Genomic DNA, 18,847 nt, shown 5'->3' on the forward strand with positions numbered 1-18,847 from the left:
AACAATGGATGCCAACAATGGACAGAGAGCAAGAGGAGTATGAGGGAGAGGAAGAGGAAGAAGAGGACAAGGGCAAAGAAGAGAAGGAAGGAGAGCCATCTCTGATGAGATTAGGGCAACACTTGTTGATCATGTGATCACCCACGGTTTGACCATGAGAGCTGCTGGACTGAGAGTCCAGCCCAACGTGAGTCGATTTACAGTGATTCCATCCTTCATAAATGAGAACAGGTATGCAACTATCTAATGACTGTTTTAGCATTACAGTAATGTACTGTAAAATACGTATGACTGCATAGTATTGCATAAACATCTGTAACTCTGAGCCATCCATTTACTGCACTGCATTGAATGAATGAGGTTGGTTATCATGCTGTACTACATTGAATGAATGAGGTTGGTTATCATGCTGTACTACATTGAATGAATGAGGTTGGTTATCATGCTGTACTACATTGAATGAATGAGGTTGGTTATTATGCTGTACTACATTGAATGAATGAGGTTGGTTATCATGCTGTACTACATTGAATGAATGAGGTTGGTTATCATGCTGTACTGCATTGAATGAATGAGGTTGGTTATCATGCTGTACTACATTGAATGAATGAGGTTGGTTATCATGCTGTACTACATTGATTGAATGAGGTTGGTTATCATGCTGTACTACATTGAATGAATGAGGTTGGTTATCATGCTGTACTACATTGAATGAATGAGGTTGGTTATCATGCTGTACTACATTGAATGAATGAGGTTGGTTATCATGCTGTACTACATTGAATGAATGAGGTTGGTTATCATGCTGTACTACATTGAATGAATGAGGTTGGTTATCATGCTGCACTGCATTGAATGAATGAGGTTGGTTATCATGCTGTACTACATTGAATGAATGAGGTTGGTTATTATGCTGTACTACATTGAATGAATGAGGTTGGTTATCATGCTGCACTGCATTGAATGAATGAGGTTGGTTATCATGCTGTACTACATTGAATGAATGAGGTTGGTTATCATGGTTATTGGATGAATGAGGTTGGTTATCATGCTGTACTACATTGAATGAATGAGGTTGGTTATCATGCTGTACTACATTGAATGAATGAGGTTGGTTATCATGCTGTACTACATTGAATGAATGAGGTTGGTTATCTTGCTGTACTACATTGAATGAATGAGGTTGGTTATCATGCTGTACTACATTGAATGAATGAGGTTGGTTATCATGCTGTACTACATTGAATGAATGAGGTTGGTTATCATGCTGTACTACATTGAATGAATGAGGTTGGTTATCATGCTGTACTACATTGAATGAATGAGGTTGGTTATCATGCTGTACTACATTGAATGAATGAGGTTGGTTATCATGCTGTACTACATTGAATGAATGAGGTTGGTTATCATGCTGTACTACATGTTTATGTACATTGTTTACAGTTCCTGTGCTGAACACATACTGTGTTTGAATTCTGTACAGAGTGGAAAGGCAAAGACATCATGGAGGACGAGGACGCTTGTTTACAGATGTACAAGAGACAACAATTATAAATATGGTTTTGGCCAACAATGCAATTAGGATTCGGGAGATAAGAGAGAATATCTTGAATAATGACATCATATTTAACAACATCAATGCAGTAAGCCTGTCGACCATACAGCGCATCCTCCAACGGCACCGAGTGACGATGAAACAACTTTACAAGGTGCCATTTGAGAGAAACTCTGACAGTCAAGAATATGCAACATGACTTTGTAGAGGTATGTATGTAACACTACTTCCAGTACTTCAGACATACCATATTTACTCATCTGTATATCCTTTTGTCTGTTACAGAGAGTATTGGAGCTGGACGCCCATGTAATTCACCATGAATTTATTTATGTGGATGAGGTTGGCTTCAACCTCACCAAAACCAGGCGCCGCGGAAGAAATGTAACAGGACAGAGGGCAACTACCAATGTCCCTGGACAGCGTGGGGTAATATAACTATGTGCTGCCATCACTCAAAACGGGGTCCTCCATCACAACGCCACACTGGGTCCGTACAACACCGGCCATGTGCTCACTTTTCTGGATGCAATTTACACAATGCTTGTCCCTGATCCAGATCAGGAGCCTGCTAGGTTTGTGGTTTTATGGGACAATGTTAGTTTTCAACGGGCTGTTCTGGTCCAAAACTGATTTGCCACCCATCCACAATGTGTAGTTTTGTACTTACCCCCATATTTACCTTTCCTAGCCTGGCGCTGGAAAGTGTATGATCGCCAACCCTATGCCCGCATGCCGCTTCTCCAGCCAATGGAGGACGCATGTGGGGACACAGAGGTTGGATACACCATGCTAGGAGATACTTCCCTCCATGTGGGGACATAGAGGTTGGATACGCCATGCTAGGAGATACTTCCCTCCATGTGGGGACATAGAGGTTGGATACACCACGCTAGGAGATACTTCCCTCCATGTGGGGACATAGAGGTTGGATAAACCATGCTAGGAGATACTTCCCTCCATGTGGGGACATAGAGGTTGGATACACCATGCTAGGAGATACTTCCCTCCATGTGGGGACATAGAGGTTGGATACACCACGCTAGCAGATACTTCCCTCCATGTGGGGACACAGAGGTTGCCTCTGTCCAAGGTTGGATACACCACGCTAGGAGATACTTCCCTCCATGTGGGGACATAGAGGTTGGATATGCCATGCTAGGAGATACTTCCCTCCATGTGGGGACATAGAGGTTGGATACACCATGCTAGGAGATACTTTCCTCCATGTGGGGACATAGAGGTTGGATATGCCATGCTAGGAGATACTTCCCTCCATGTGGGGACATAGAGGTTGGATACACCATGCTAGGAGATACTTCCCTCCATGTGGGGACACAGAGGTTGGATACACCATGCTAGGAGATACTTCCCTCCATGTGGGGACATAGAGGTTGCCTCTGTCCAAGGTGGGATACGCCATGCTAGGAGATACTTCCCTCCATGTGGGGACACAGAGGTTGCCTCTGTTCAAGGTTGGATACGCCATGCTAGGAGATACTTCCCTCCATGTGGGGACACAGAGGTTGCCTCTGTCCAAGGTTGATACGCCATGCTAGGAGATACTTCCCTCCATGTGGGGACATAGAGGTTGGATACGCCATGCTAGGAGATACTTCCCTCCATGTGGGGACATAGAGGTTGGATACACCACGCTAGGAGATACTTCCCTCCATGTGGGGACATAGAGGTTGGATACACCATGCTAGGAGATACTTCCCTCCATGTGGGGACATAGAGGTTGGATACACCATGCTAGGAGATACTTCCCTCCATGTGGGGACATAGAGGTTGGATACACCACGCTAGGAGATACTTCCCTCCATGTGGGGACACATGCTCTGTCCAAGGTTGATACACCACGCTAGGAGATACCCCTCCATGTGGGGACATAGAGGTTGGATATGCCATGCTAGGAGATACTTCCCTCCATGTGGGGACATAGAGGTTGGATACACCATGCTAGGAGATACTTTCCTCCATGTGGGGACATAGAGGTTGGATATGCCATGCTAGGAGATACTTCCCTCCATGTGGGGACATAGAGGTTGGATACACCACGCTAGCAGATACTTCCCTCCATGTGGGGACACAGAGGTTGCCTCTGTCCAAGGTTGGATACACCACGCTAGGAGATACTTCCTCCATGTGGGGACATAGAGGTTGGATATGCCATGCTAGGAGATACTTCCCTCCATGTGGGGACATAGAGGTTGGATACACCATGCTAGGAGATACTTTCCTCCATGTGGGGACATAGAGGTTGGATATGCCATGCTAGGATACACCCTCCATGTGGGGACATAGGAGATACACCATGCTAGGAGATACTTCCTCCATGTGGGGACACAGAGGTTGGATACACCATGCTAGGAGATATGTGGGGACATAGAGGTTGCCTCTCCATTGTGGGGACATGTGGGGAGAGGTTGCCTCTGTTCAAGGTTGGATACGCCATGCTAGGAGATACTTCCCTCCATGTGGGGACACAGAGGTTGCCTCTGTCCAAGGTTGGATACGCCATGCTAGGAGATACTCCTCCATGTGGGGACATAGAGGTTGGATACGCCATGCTAGGAGATACTTCCCTCCATGTGGGGACATAGAGGTTGGATACACCACGCTTACCCTCCATGTGGGGACATAGAGGTTGGATACACCATGCTAGGAGATACTTCCCTCCATGTGGGGACATAGAGGTTGGATACATGCTAGGAGATACTTCCCTCCATGTGGGGACATAGAGGTTGGATACACCACGCTAGGAGATACTTCCCTCCATGTGGGGACACAGAGGTTGCCTCTGTCCACATACACACGCTAGGAGATACTTCCCTCCATGTGGGGACATAGGATATGATGCTAGGAGATACTTCCCTCCATGTGGGGACATAGAGGTTGCCTCTGTCCAAGGTTGGATACGCCATGCTAGGAGATACTTCCCTCCATGTGGGGACACAGAGGTTGCCTCTGTCCAAGGTTGGATACGCCATGCTAGGAGATACTTCTCCATGTGGGGACACAGAGGTTGCCTCTGTCCAAGGTTGGATACGCCATGCTAGGAGATACTTCCCTCCATGTGGGGACATAGAGGTTGGATACACCATGCTAGGAGATACTTCCCTCCATGTGGGGACATAGAGGTTGGATATGCCATGCTAGGATACTTCCCTCCATGTGGTGACATAGAGGTTGGATACACCATGCTAGATACTTCCCTCCATGTGGGGACACAGAGGTTGGATACACCATGCTAGGAGATACTTCCCTCCATGTGGGGACATAGAGGTTGCCTCTGTCCAAGGTTGGATACGCCATGCTAGGAGATACTTCCCTCCATGTGGGGACACAGAGGTTGCCTCTGTCCAAGGTTGGATACGCCATGCTAGGAGATACTTCCCTCCATGTGGGGACACAGAGGTTGCCTCTGTCCAAGGTTGGATACGCCATGCTAGGAGATACTTCCCTCCATGTGGGGACATAGAGGTTGGATACGCCATGCTAGGAGATACTTCCCTCCATGTGGGGACATAGAGGTTGGATACACCACGCTAGGAGATACTTCCCTCCATGTGGGGACATAGAGGTTGGATACACCATGCTAGGAGATACTTCCCTCCATGTGGGGACATAGAGGTTGGATACACCATGCTAGGAGATACTTCCCTCCATGTGGGGACATAGAGGTTGGATACACCACGCTAGGAGATACTTCCCTCCATGTGGGGACACAGAGGTTGCCTCTGTCCAAGGTTGGATACACCACGCTAGGAGATACTTCCCTCCATGTGGGGACATAGAGGTTGGATATGCCATGCTAGGAGATACTTCCCTCCATGTGGGGACATAGAGGTTGCCTCTGTCCAAGGTTGGATACGCCATGCTAGGAGATACTTCCCTCCATGTGGGGACACAGAGGTTGCCTCTGTCCAAGGTTGGATACGCCATGCTAGGAGATACTTCCCTCCATGTGGGGACACAGAGGTTGCCTCTGTCCAAGGTTGGATACGCCATGCTAGGAGATACTTCCTCCATGTGGGGACACAGAGGTTGCCTCTGTCCAAGGTTGGATACGCCATGCTAGGAGATACTTCCCTCCATGTGGGGACACAGAGGTTGCCTCTGTCCAAGGTTGGATACGCCATGCTAGGAGATACTTCCCTCCATGTGGGGACATAGAGGTTTCTACACCATGCTAGGAGATACTTCCCTCCATGTGGGGACACAGAGGTTGGATACACCATGCTAGGAGATACTTCCCTCCATGTGGGGACATAGAGGTTGGATACACCATGTAGGAGATACTTCCCTCCATGTATAGAGGTTGGATGTTGGAGATACTTCCCTCCATGTGGGGACATAGAGATTGGATATGCCATTCTAGGAGATACTTCCCTCCATGTGGGGACATAGAGTTGCCTTGTCTGGTTGGATACGCCATGCTAGGAGATACTTCCCTCCATGTGGGGACATAGAGGTTGGATACGCCATGCTAGGAGATACTTCCCTCCATGTGGGGACATAGAGATTGGATACGCCATGCTAGGAGATACTTCCCTCCATGTGGGGACATTGAGGTTGCCTCTGTCCAAGGTTGGATACGCCATGCTAGGAGATACTTCCCTCCATGTGGGGACATAGAGGTTGCCTCTGTCCAAGGTTGGATACGCCATGCAGGAGATACTTCCCTCCATGTGGGGACATTGGATACGTGCTAAGATACTTCCCTCCATGTGTCATGTCTTATTATGTCTGTTCCTTTTCACTCTGTCTCTCTCTGCTGGTCTTATTAGGTTACCTTCTCTTTCTCTCCTTCTCCAGCTGTTCCTCATCTCCCCTAACTAGCTTAGGGATTAGGTCTCTATTTCTCTCTGTTCCTGCTACTTTCGGGGTCAGATTCTCGTTTGTGTTTCTCATGCCAGTAGCAAGCTATCGTAGTGGTAGTCCTATCCTGTCGGAGTCTGAGTGCATCCTGTACTCTACTAACTATCTTTTGTTTAGTAGTTCATCATATGCCGGTGATCAGCTACCACCGTTCCTCTGTGACCCGCACCGACCCAGAGCGACCTGCAGCCTGTCGCCGCTACCCAGCTATTACCCAGAACGACCTGCAGCCTGTCAGAGGGACTTTATGTTTCATTTGTCAATTGTGCCATTGACAACGTCGGAAGAGGATCTATGCCATTCCTGTTTTTTCATTAAAAGAACTCTGTTTCTGTTAAAACCGCTTTTGGGTCTTCACTCAAGTACATAACACCATGTGGGGACATAGAGGTTGGATACGCCATGCTGGAGATACTTCCCTCCATGTGGGGACTTAGGTAGTCAAATCATGCTGGAGATACTTCCCTCCATGTGGGGACATAGAGGTTGGATACGCCATGCTTGGAGATAATTCCCTCCATGTGGGGACATAGAGGTTGCCTCTGTCCTGTTTGGATACATGCTGGAGATACTTCCCTCGATGTTTGGTAAGTTACCACCCCAGGAAGAGATGAAGCGTTTAGCACCTAGGCAGATTACTGTCACTGAAAATGGTTTTCTTTACAGTGTACTTGTTACCCCTCTCAGCAGATTAAACTGTAGAACATTGTATTGGTGTTTACAGTGTACTTGTTACCCCTCTCAGCAGATTACTTACACTGTAGAACATTGTATTGGTGTTTACAGTGTACTTGTTACCCCTCTCAGCAGATTACTTTCACTGTAGAACATTGTATTGAAATGTAGATATAAGCCTATGAAAGACCAAAGAGCTTTAGATTTAGAACAACAGTGTTTACATGGTATATCCAAACATGTACTATTATGAAAGCAGTGTTCGCCATTTGATGCAAATGCTTCATTCTCACATGTGTTTATGGCATTTTGAATGCAGTGTTACATTTTGAAGGAGATGTGAGGCATTTTGTGTGTGCAGTTTTGGGAATTGCGTGTAGAGTTTTGAAAGAAGGAGACAGTTTTGAAAACATGTGTAAGCAGTCACACATCTCACGTAAAGTTCAGGTGGCATTTCTTTATGAGAGGGTAGACCAGGCTGTCCATGATGGGGACCAGGGCCAGGATCAGGATGGGGTTGACAGTCTGGCAGACAGGAAGCAGAACATGGTAAGAGCATGTCACGCCTACAAATTATAGTATATATTTAATCAATAAGGCCAGAGGAGGTCTGGTATATTTAATCAATAAGGCCAGAGGAGGTCTGGTATATTTAATCAATAAGGCCAGAGGAGGTCTGGTATATTTAATCAATAAGGCCAGAGGAGGTCTGGTATATTTAATCAATAAGGCCAGAGGAGTCTGTATATTTAATCAATAAGGCCAGAGGAGGTCTGGTATATTTAATCAATAAGGCCAGAGGAGGTCTGGTATATTTAATCAATAAGGCCAGAGGAGTCTGGTATATTTAAGCAATAAGGCCAGAGGAGTCTGGTATATTTAATCAATAAGGCCAGAGGAGGTCTGGTATATTTAATCAATAAGGCCAGAGGAGGTCTGGTATATTTAATCAATAAGGCCAGAGGAGGTCTGGTATATTTAATCAATAAGGCCAGAGGAGGTCTGGTATATTTAATCAATAAGGCCAGAGGAGGTCTGGTATATTTAATCAATAAGGCCAGAGGAGTCTGGTATATTTAATCAATAAGGCCAGAGGAGGTCTGGTATATTTAATCAATAAGGCCAGAGGAGGTCTGGTATATTTAATCAATAAGGCCAGAGGAGTCTGGTATATTTAATCAATAAGGCCAGAGGAGTCTGGTATATTTAAGCAATAAGGCCAGAGGAGTCTGTTATATTTAAGCAATAAGGCTAGTATATATAGTTAGTATAGTTAATATATAGAGATAGTATATATAGTTAGTATATAGTATATAGAGTTAGTACAGTTAGTATATATAGTTAGTATATAGTATATAGAGTTAGTACAGTTAGTATAGTTAGTATATAGAGATAGTATATATAGTTAGTATATAGATAGAGTTAGTATAGTTAGTATATATAGTTAGTATAGTTCATGTAGATAGTTAGTATAGTTAGTATATATAGTTAGTATATATAGTTAGTATATTTAGTATATATAGTTAGCATAGTTAGTAGATATATATAGTTAGTATAGTTAATATATATATATATATAGTTAGTATATATAGTTAGTATAGTCAGTATAGTTAGTATATATAGTTAGCATAGTTAGTATATATATATAGTTATTATGGTTAGTATATATAGTCAGTATATATAGTTAGTAAAGCTAGTATATATGGTTTGTATATATAGGCAGTATAGTTAGTATATATAGGTAGTATAGTTAGTATACATATATAGTTAGTATAGTTAGTATATATATATATATAGTTAGTACATAGTTAGTATATTTCGTTAGTATAGTTAGTATATGTAGTTAGTATATAGACTTATTTTAGTTTGTATATAAAGTGGCTGTTCCACTGGATGTCATAAGGTGAATTCACCAATTTGTATTATAAGTTGACTTAAATGTAAATGTAAATATAATTAGTGTAGTTAGCATATACAGTGGGGCAAAAAAGTATTTAGTCAGCCACCAATTGTGCAAGTTCTCCCACTTAAAAAGATGAGAGAGTAATTTTCATCATAGGTTCACTTCAACTATGACAGACAAAATGAGGGGGAAACATCCAGAAAATCACATTGTAGGATTTTTTATGAATTTATTTGCAAATTATGGTGGAAAATAAGTATTTGGTCACCTACAAACAAGCAAGATTTCTGGCTCTCACAGACCTTCTTTAAGAGGCTCCTCTGTCCTCCACTCGTTACCTGTATTAATGGCACCTGTTTGAACTTGTTATCAGTATAAAAGACACCTGTCCACAACCTCACACCTAGTGAATGACCTGCAGAGAGCTGGGACCAAAGTAACAAAGCCTACCATCAGTAACACACTACGCAGCCAGGGACTCAAATCCTGCAGTGCTAGACGTGTCCCCCTGCTTAAGCCAGTACATGTCCAGGCCTGTGTGAAGTTTGCTAGAGAGCATTCGGATGATCCAGAAGAAGATTGGAAGAATGTCATATGGTCAGATGAAACCAAAATATAACTTTTTGGTAAAAACTCAACTCGTCGTGTTTGGAGGACAAAGAATGCTGAGTTGCAGCCAAAGAACACCATACCTACTGTGAAGCATTGGGGTGGAAACATCATGCTTTGGGGCTGTTTTTCTGCAAAGGGACCAGGACGACTGATCCGTGTAAAGGAAAGAATGAATGGGGCCATGTATCATGAGATTTTGAGTGAAAACCTCCTTCCATCAGCAAGTGCATTGAAGATGAAACGTGGCTGGGTCTTTCATTACGACAATGATCCCAAAAACACCTCCCGGGCAACGAAGGAGTGGCTTCGTAAGAAACATTTCAAGGTCCTGGAGTGGCCGAGCCAGTCTCCAGATCTCAACCCCATAGAAAATCTTTGGAGGGAGTTCAAAGTCTGTGTTGCCCAGCAACAGCCCCAAAACATCACTGCCACAGACGAGATCTGCATGGAGGAATGGGCAAAAATACCAGCAACAGTGTGTGAAAACCTTGTGAAGACTTACAGAAAACGTTTGACCTCTGTCATTGCCAACAAAGGGTATATAACAAAGTATTGAGATAAACTTTAGTTATTGACCAAACACTTATTTTCCACCATAATTTGCAAATAAATTCATTAAAAATCCTACAATGTCATAGTTGAAGTGTACCTATGATGAAAATTACAGGCCTCTCTGTCACGAGTCCGACTGAGGGTGGTTTCCCTTCCCGGTCGGGTGGCGCTCGGCGGTCATTGTCACCGGCCTATTAGCTGCCACTGATTGTCTTTTCTCCCCCTCCTTGTATGTTTATTGGTAGCACCTGTGTGTATGATTAGTTTGTCTTTATTAGACAGCCGGCCCGCCTGGTTTATATAGTTAGTATATGGTTTATAGAGTTAGTATATGGTTTATAAAGTTAGTATAGTTTGTATATATAGTTAGCATATATAGTTAGTATATGATTTATATAGTTAGTATATGGTTTATAGAGTTAGTATAGTTAGTATATATAGTTAGTATATGGTTTATAGAGTTAGTATATGGTTCATAGAGTTAGTACATGGTTTATAGCATTAGTATATGGTTTGTATAGTTAGTATATATAGTTAGTATAGTTAATATATATATATATATAGTTAGTATAGTTAGTATATATAGTTAGTATAGTTAGTATATATAGTTAGTATATGGTTTGTATAGTTAGTATATATAGTTAGTATAGTTAGTATATGGTTTATATATATATATATATATATATATATATATATATATATATATATAGTTAGTATAGTTAGCATATAGTTAGTATATGGTTTATAGAGTTAGTATATGGTTTGTATAGTTAGTATATGGTTTATATAGTTAGTATATGGTTTATAGAGTTAGTATGTATAGTTAGTATATATAGTTAGTATATGGTTTGTATAGTTAGTATATGGTTTGTATAGTTAGTATAGTTAGTATATATAGTTAGTATATGGTTTGTATAATTAGTATATGGTTTATAGCATTAGTATATGGTTTGTATAGGTAGTATATATAGTTAGTATAGTATATATATATATATATAGTTAGTATAGTTAGCATATAGTTAGTATATGGTTTATAGAGTTAGTATATGGTTTGTATAGTTAGTATATATAGTTAGTATAGTTAATATATATATATATATATATATATAGTTAGTATAGTTAGCATATAGTTAGTATATGGTTTATAGCGTTAGTATATGGTTTATAGCATTAGTATATATAGTTAGTATAGTTAATATATATATATATAGTTAGTATAGTTAGCATATAGTTAGTATATGGTTTATAGAGTTAGTATATGGTTTATAGCGTTAGTATATGGTTTGTATAGTTAGTATATATAGTTAGTATATGGTTTATAGAGTTAGTATAGTTAGTATATATAGTTAGTATATGGTTTGTAGAGTTAGTATATATATATAGTTAGTATATGGTTTATAGCATTAGTATATATAGTTAGTATAGTTAATATATATATATATATAGTTAGTATATGGTTTATATAGTTAGTATATGGTTTGTATAGTTAGTATATATAGTTAGTATAGTTAATATATATATATATATAGTTAGTATAGTTAGCATATAGTTAGTATATGGTTTATATAGTTAGTATATGGTTTATAGCGTTAGTATATGGTTTATAGAGTTAGTATATGGTTTGTATAGTTAGTATATATATTATATAGTATATATATATATATATATATATATATATATATATATATATATATATATATATAGTTAGTATATGGTTTGTATAGTTAGTATATGGTTTATAGCGTTAGTATATAGTTTATAGAGTTAGTATATGGTTTGTATAGTTAGTATAGTTAGTATATATAGTTAGTATAGTTAGTATATGGTTTATAGAGTTAGTATATGGTTTGTATAGTTAGTATATATAGTTAGTATAGTTAGTATATGGTTTGTATAGTTAGTATAGTTAGTATATGGTTTGTATAGTTAGTATAGTTAGTATATATAGTTAGTATATGGTTAATATAGTTAGTTTATAGTTTGTATAGTTAGTATAGTTAGTATATATAGTTAGTATATGGTTAATATAGTTAGTATATGGTTTGTATAGTTAGTATAGTTAGTATATGGTTTGTATAGTTAGTATATGGTTTGTATAGTTAGTATAGTTAGTATATATAGTTAGTATATGGTTAATATAGTTAGTATATAGTTAGTATAGTTAGTATATATAGTTAGTATAGTTAGTATATATAGTTAGTATAGTTAGTATATGGTTAATATAGTTAGTATATATAGTTAGTATAGTTATTATATATAGTTAGTATATATAGTTAGTATATGGTTAATAGAGTTAGTATATGGTTAATAGAGTTAGGATATTGTTTGTATAGTTAGTATAGTTAGTATATATAGTTAGTATAGTTAGTATATATAGTTAGAATATATAGTTAGTATATGGTTTATAGCGTTAGTATATGGTTTATAGAGTTAGTATATGGTTAGTATAGTTAGTATATAGTTAGTATAGTTAGTATATATAGTTAGTATATATAGTTAGTATATGGTTAATAGAGTTAGTATATGGTTAATAGAGTTAGTATATGGTTAATAGAGTTAGTATATGGTTAATAGAGTTAGGATATGGTTTGTATAGTTAGTATAGTTAGTTTAAGTTGTTAGCATATAAAGATAGGGGAATTAGCTCACCTGCATCTGATCTGGCTGCACCATGAGAATTCCCTGCGGAGGAGAAACAGCAGTTAGTTACGCATGTCCCTGGGTGTCATTAAATCAGGTAAACATGTCCCTGGGTGTCATTAAATCAGGTAAACATGTCCCTGGGTGTCATTAAATCAGGTTATCATGTCCCTGGGTGTCATTAAATCAGGTTAACATGTCCCTGGGTGTCATTAAATCAGGTTAACATGTCCCTGGGTGTCATTAATTCAGGTTAACATGTCCCTGGGTGTCATTAAATCAGGTTAACATGTCCCTGGGTGTCGTTAAATCAGGTAAACATGTCCCTGGGTGTCATTAAATCAGGTTAACATGTCCCTGGGTGTCATTAAATCAGGTAAACATGTTCCTGGGTGTCATTAAATCAGGTAAACATGTCCCTGGGTGTCATTAAATCAGGTAAACATGTTCCTGGGTGTCATTAAATCAGGTTAACATGTTCCTGGGTGTCATTAAATCAGGTTAACATGTTCCTGGGTGTCATTAAATCAGGTAAACATGTCCCTGGGTGTCATTAAATCAGGTGAACATGTTCCTGGGTGTCATTAAATCAGGTTAACATGTTCCTGGGTGTCATTAAATCAGGTTAACATGTCCCTGGGTGTCATTAAATCAGGTTAACATGTTCCTGGGTGTCATTAAATCAGGTTAACATGTCCCTGGGTGTCATTAAATCAGGTTAACATGTCCCTGGGTGTCATTAAATCAGGTGAACATGTTCCTGGGTTTCATTAAATCAGGTTAACATGTTCCTGGGTGTCATTAAATCAGGTTAACATGTTCCTGGGTGTCATTAAATCAGGTTAACATGTTCCTGGGTGTCATTAAATCAGGTTAACATGTTCCTGTGTGTCATTAAATCAGGTTAACATGTTCCTGGGTGTCATTAATTCAGGTAAACATGTCCCTGGGTGTCATTAAATCAGGTAAACATGTTCCTGGGTGTCATTAAATCAGGTAAACATGTCCCTGGGTGTCATTAAATCAGGTTAACATGTTCCTGGGTGTCATTAATTCAGGTTAACATGTCCCTGGGTGTCATTAATTCAGGTTAACATGTCCCTGGGTGTCATTAAATCAGGTAAACATGTCCCTGGGTGTCATTAAATCAGGTAAACATGTTCCTGGGTGTCATTAAATCAGGTTAACATGTCCCTGGGTGTCATTAAATCAGGTTAACATGTCCCTGGGTGTCATTAAATCAGGTTAACATGTTCCTGGGTGTCATTAAATCAGGTTAACATGTCCCTGGGTGTCATTAAATCAGGTTAACATGTTCCTGGGTGTCATTAAATCAGGTTAACATGTCCCTGGGTGTCATTAAATCAGGTTTAACATGTTCCTGGGTGTCATTAAATCAGGTTAACATGTCCCTGGGTGTCATTAAATCAGGTTAACATGTTCCTGGGTGTCATTAAATCAGGTTAACATGTTCCTGGGTGTCATTAAATCAGGTTAACATGTTCCTGAGTGTCATTAATTCAGGTAAACATGTCCCTGGGTGTCATTAAATCAGGTTAACATGTCCCTGGGTGTCATTAATTCAGGTTAACATGTCCCTGGGTGTCATTAATTCAGGTTAACATGTCCCTGGGTGTCATTAATTCAGGTTAACATGTCCCTGGGTGTCATTAAATCAGGTTAACATGTCCCTGGGTGTCATTAAATCAGGTTAACATGTTCCTGGGTGTCATTAAATCAGGTTAACATGTCCCTGGGTGTCATTAAATCAGGTTAACATGTTCCTGGGTGTCATTAAATCAGGTTAACATGTCCCTGGGTGTCATTAAATCAGGTTTAACATGTTCCTGGGTGTCATTAAATCAGGTTAACATGTCCCTGGGTGTCATTAAATCAGGTTAACATGTTCCTGGGTGTCATTAAATCAGGTTAACATGTTCCTGGGTGTCATTAATTCAGGTAAACATGTCCCTGGGTGTCATTAAATCAGGTAAACATGTCCCAGGGTGTCATTAATTCAGGTTAACATGTCCTTGGGTGTCATTAATTCAGGTTAACATGTCCCTGGGTGTCATTAATTCAGGTTAACATGTCCTTGGGTGTCATTAATTCAGGTGAACATGTCCCTGGGTGTCATTAATTCAGGTTAACATGTCCTAGGGTGTCATTAATTCAGGTTAACATGTCCCTGGGTGTCATTAATTCAGGTGAACATGTCCCTGGGTGTCATTAATTCAGGTTAACATGTCCTAGGGTGTCATTAATTCAGGTTAACATGTCCCTGGGTGTCATTAATTCAGGTGAACATGTCCTTGGGTGTCATTAATTCAGGTGAACATGTCCTAGGGTGTCATTAATTCAGGTGAACATGTCCCTGGGTGTCATTAATTCAGGTGAACATGTCCTAGGGTGTCATTAATTCAGGTTAACATGTCTTTAGGTGTCTTTAATATTGAATTCAAACATAATTTGATCAATAGTGTTATATCATTGTTGTTTCTGAGGGTTGAATTACACGTACAAAGTTCCCGTCCATGGTGGTGGCCTGGAGGGTCCATCTGGAGCCCTGGGGAGGAAACACAGGAGTTTAGGAGGATCTCAACCGCCTTCAAATACTGTCCGTCTACTGACAAGGTGTAGGCTGTGGTTCTATGGCACAGCTCAGTCTACTGCCAAGGTGTAGGCTGTGGTTCTATGGCACAGCTCAGTCTACTGACAAGGTGTAGGCTGTGGTTCTATGGCACAGCTCAGTCTACTGACAAGGTGTAGGCTGTGGTTCTATGGCACAGCTCAGTCTACTGACAAGGTGTAGGCTGTGGTTCTATGGCACAGCTCAGTCTACTGACAAGGTGTAGGCTGTGGTTCTATGGCACAGCTCAGTCTACTGACAAGGTGTAGGCTGTGGTTCTATGGCACAGCTCAGTCTACTGACAAGGTCTACTGTAGGTGTAGGCTGTGGTTCTATGGCACAGCTCAGTCTACTGACAAGGTGTAGGCTGTGGTTCTATGGCACAGCTCAGTCTACTGACAAGGTGTAGGCTGTGGTTCTATGGCACAGCTCAGTCTACTGACAAGGTGTAGGCTGTGGTTCTATGGCACAGCTCAGTCTACTGACAAGGTGTAGGCTGTGGTTCTATGGCACAGCTCAGTCTACTGACAAGGTGTAGGCTGTGGTTCTATGGCACAGCTCAGTCTACTGACAAGGTGTAGGCTGTGGTTCTATGGCACAGCTCAGTCTACTGACAAGGTGTAGGCTGTGGTTCTATGGCACAGCTCAGTCTACTGACAAGGTGTAGGCTGTGGTTCTATGGCACAGCTCAGTCTACTGACAAGGTGTAGGCTGTGGTTCTATGGCACAGCTCAGTCTACTGACAAGGTGTAGGCTGTGGTTCTATGGCACAGCTCAGTCTACTGACAAGGTGTAGGCTGTGGTTCTATGGCACAGCTCAGTCTACTGCCAAGGTGTAGGCTGTGGTTCTATGGCACAGCTCGGTCTACTGACAAGGTGTAGGCTGTGGTTCTATGGCACAGCTCAGTCTACTGACAAGGTGTAGGCTGTGGTTCTATGGCACAGCTCGGTCTACTGACAAGGTGTAGGCTGTGGTTCTATGGCACAGCTCAGTCTACTGACAAGGTGTAGGCTGTGGTTCTATGGCACAGCTCAGTCTACTGCCAAGGTGTAGGCTGTGGTTCTATGGCACAGCTCAGTCTACTGACAAGGTGTAGGCTGTGGTTCTATGGCACAGCTCAGTCTACTGACAAGGTGTAGGCTGTGGTTCTATGGCACAGCTCAGTCTACTGACAAGGTGTAGGCTGTGGTTCTATGGCACAGCTCAGTCTACTGCCAAGGTGTAGGCTGTGGTTCTATGGCACAGCTCAGTCTACTGACAAGGTGTAGGCTGTGGTTCTATGGCACAGCTCAGTCTACTGACAAGGTGTAGGCTGTGGTTCTATGGCACAGCTCAGTCTACTGCAAGGTGTAGGCTGTGGTTCTATGGCACAGCTCAGTCTACTGACAAGGTGTAGGCTGTGGTTCTATGGCACAGCTCAGTCTACTGACAAGGTGTAGGCTGTGGTTCTATGGCACAGCTCAGTCTACTGCCAAGGTGTAGGCTGTGGTTCTATGGCACAGCTCTGTGTCTACTGACAAGGTGTAGGCTGTGGTTCTATGGCACAGCTCAGTCTACTGACAAGGTGTAGGCTGTGGTTCTATGGCACAGCTCAGTCTACTGACAAGGTGTAGGCTGTGGTTCTATGGCACAGCTCAGTCTACTGCCAAGGTGTAGGCTGTGGTTCTATGGCACAGCTCCGTCTACTGACAAGGTGTAGGCTGTGGTTCTATGGCACAGCTCAGTCTACTGACAAGGTGTAGGCTGTGGTTCTGTGGCACAGCTCGGTCTACTGACAAGGTGTAGGCTGTGGTTCTGTGGCACAGCTCAGTCTACTGACAAGGTGTAGGCTGTGGTTCTATGGCACAGCTCAGTCTACTGCCAAGGTGTAGGCTGTGGTTCTATGGCACAGCTCAGTCTACTGACAAGGTGTAGGCTGTGGTTCTATGGCACAGCTCAGTCTACTGACAAGGTGTAGGCTGTGGTTCTATGGCACAGCTCAGTCTACTGCCAAGGTGTAGGCTGTGGTTCTATGGCACAGCTCAGTCTACTGCCAAGGTGTAGGCTGTGGTTCTATGGCACAGCTCAGTCTACTGCCAAGGTGTAGGCTGTGGTTCTATGGCACAGCTCAGTCTACTGCCAAGGTGTAGGCTGTGGTTCTATGGCACAGCTCAGTCTACTGCCAAGGTGTAGGCTGTGGTTCTATGGCACAGCTCAGTCTACTGCCAAGGTGTAGTCTGTGGTTCTATGGCACAGCTCAGTCTACTGCCAAGGTGTAGGCTGTTGTTCTATGGCACAGCTCAGTCTACTGACAAGGTGTAGGCTGTGGTTCTGTGGCACAGCTCAGTCTACTGCCAAGGTGTAGGCTGTGGTTCTATGGCACAGCTCAGTCTACTGCCAAGGTGTAGGCTGTGGTTCTATGGCACAGCTCCGTCTACTGCCAAGGTGTAGGCTGTGGTTCTATGGCACAGCTCAGTCTACTGCCAAGGTGTAGGCTGTGGTTCTATGGCACAGCTCCGTCTACTGCCAAGGTGTAGGCTGTGGTTCTATGGCACAGCTCAGTCTACTGCCAAGGTGTAGGCTGTGGTTCTATGGCACAGCTCAGTCTACTGACAAGGTGTAGGCTGTGGTTCTATGGCACAGCTCAGTCTACTGCCAAGGTGTAGGCTGTGGTTCTATGGCACAGCTCAGTCTACTGACAAGGTGTAGGCTGTGGTTCTATGGCACAGCTCAGTCTACTGCCAAGGTGTAGGCTGTGGTTCTATGGCACAGCTCAGTCTACTGACAAGGTGTAGGCTGTGGTTCTATGGCACAGCTCAGTCTACTGCCAAGGTGTAGGCTGTGGTTCTATGGCACAGCTCAGTCTACTGCCAAGGTGTAGGCTGTGGTTCTATGGCACAGCTCGGTCTACTGACAAGGTGTAGGCTGTGGTTCTATGGCACAGCTCAGTCTACTGCCAAGGTGTAGGCTGTGGTTCTATGGCACAGCTCAGTCTACTGCCAAGGTGTAGGCTGTGGTTCTATGGCACAGCTCAGTCTACTGACAAGGTGTAGGCTGTGGTTCTATGGCACAGCTCAGTCTACTGCCAAGGTGTAGGCTGTGGTTCTATGGCACAGCTCAGTCTACTGACAAGGTGTAGGCTGTGGTTCTATGGCACAGCTCAGTCTACTGCCAAGGTGTAGGCTGTGGTTCTATGGCACAGCTCAGTCTACTGCCAAGGTGTAGGCTGTGGTTCTATGGCACAGCTCAGTCTACTGCCAAGGTGTAGGCTGTGGTTCTATGGCACAGCTCAGTCTACTGCCAAGGTGTAGGCTGTGGTTCTATGGCACAGCTCAGTCTACTGCCAAGGTGTAGGCTGTGGTTCTATGGCACAGCTCAGTCTACTGCCAAGGTGTAGGCTGTGGTTCTATGGCACAG

At 42.3% G+C, this 18,847-nt stretch overlaps 1 protein-coding gene across 1 annotated transcript in view; it reads right to left on the minus strand.

Annotated features, from left to right (window-relative positions):
- Nucleotides 1-18,847, minus strand: part of LOC135543146 (solute carrier family 15 member 1-like) — a 109,801-nt gene that overhangs the window by 44,719 nt on the left and 46,235 nt on the right. Inside the window, 3 exon segments of the mRNA XM_064970226.1 lie at nucleotides 7,551-7,639; nucleotides 12,831-12,863; nucleotides 15,343-15,387. Of these exon segments, the coding sequence (XP_064826298.1) occupies nucleotides 7,551-7,639; nucleotides 12,831-12,863; nucleotides 15,343-15,387 (167 nt within the window).

Source organism: Oncorhynchus masou, chromosome 7, assembly GCF_036934945.1.
Source record: "Oncorhynchus masou masou isolate Uvic2021 chromosome 7, UVic_Omas_1.1, whole genome shotgun sequence".
Lineage (NCBI taxonomy): Eukaryota > Metazoa > Chordata > Actinopteri > Salmoniformes > Salmonidae > Oncorhynchus > Oncorhynchus masou.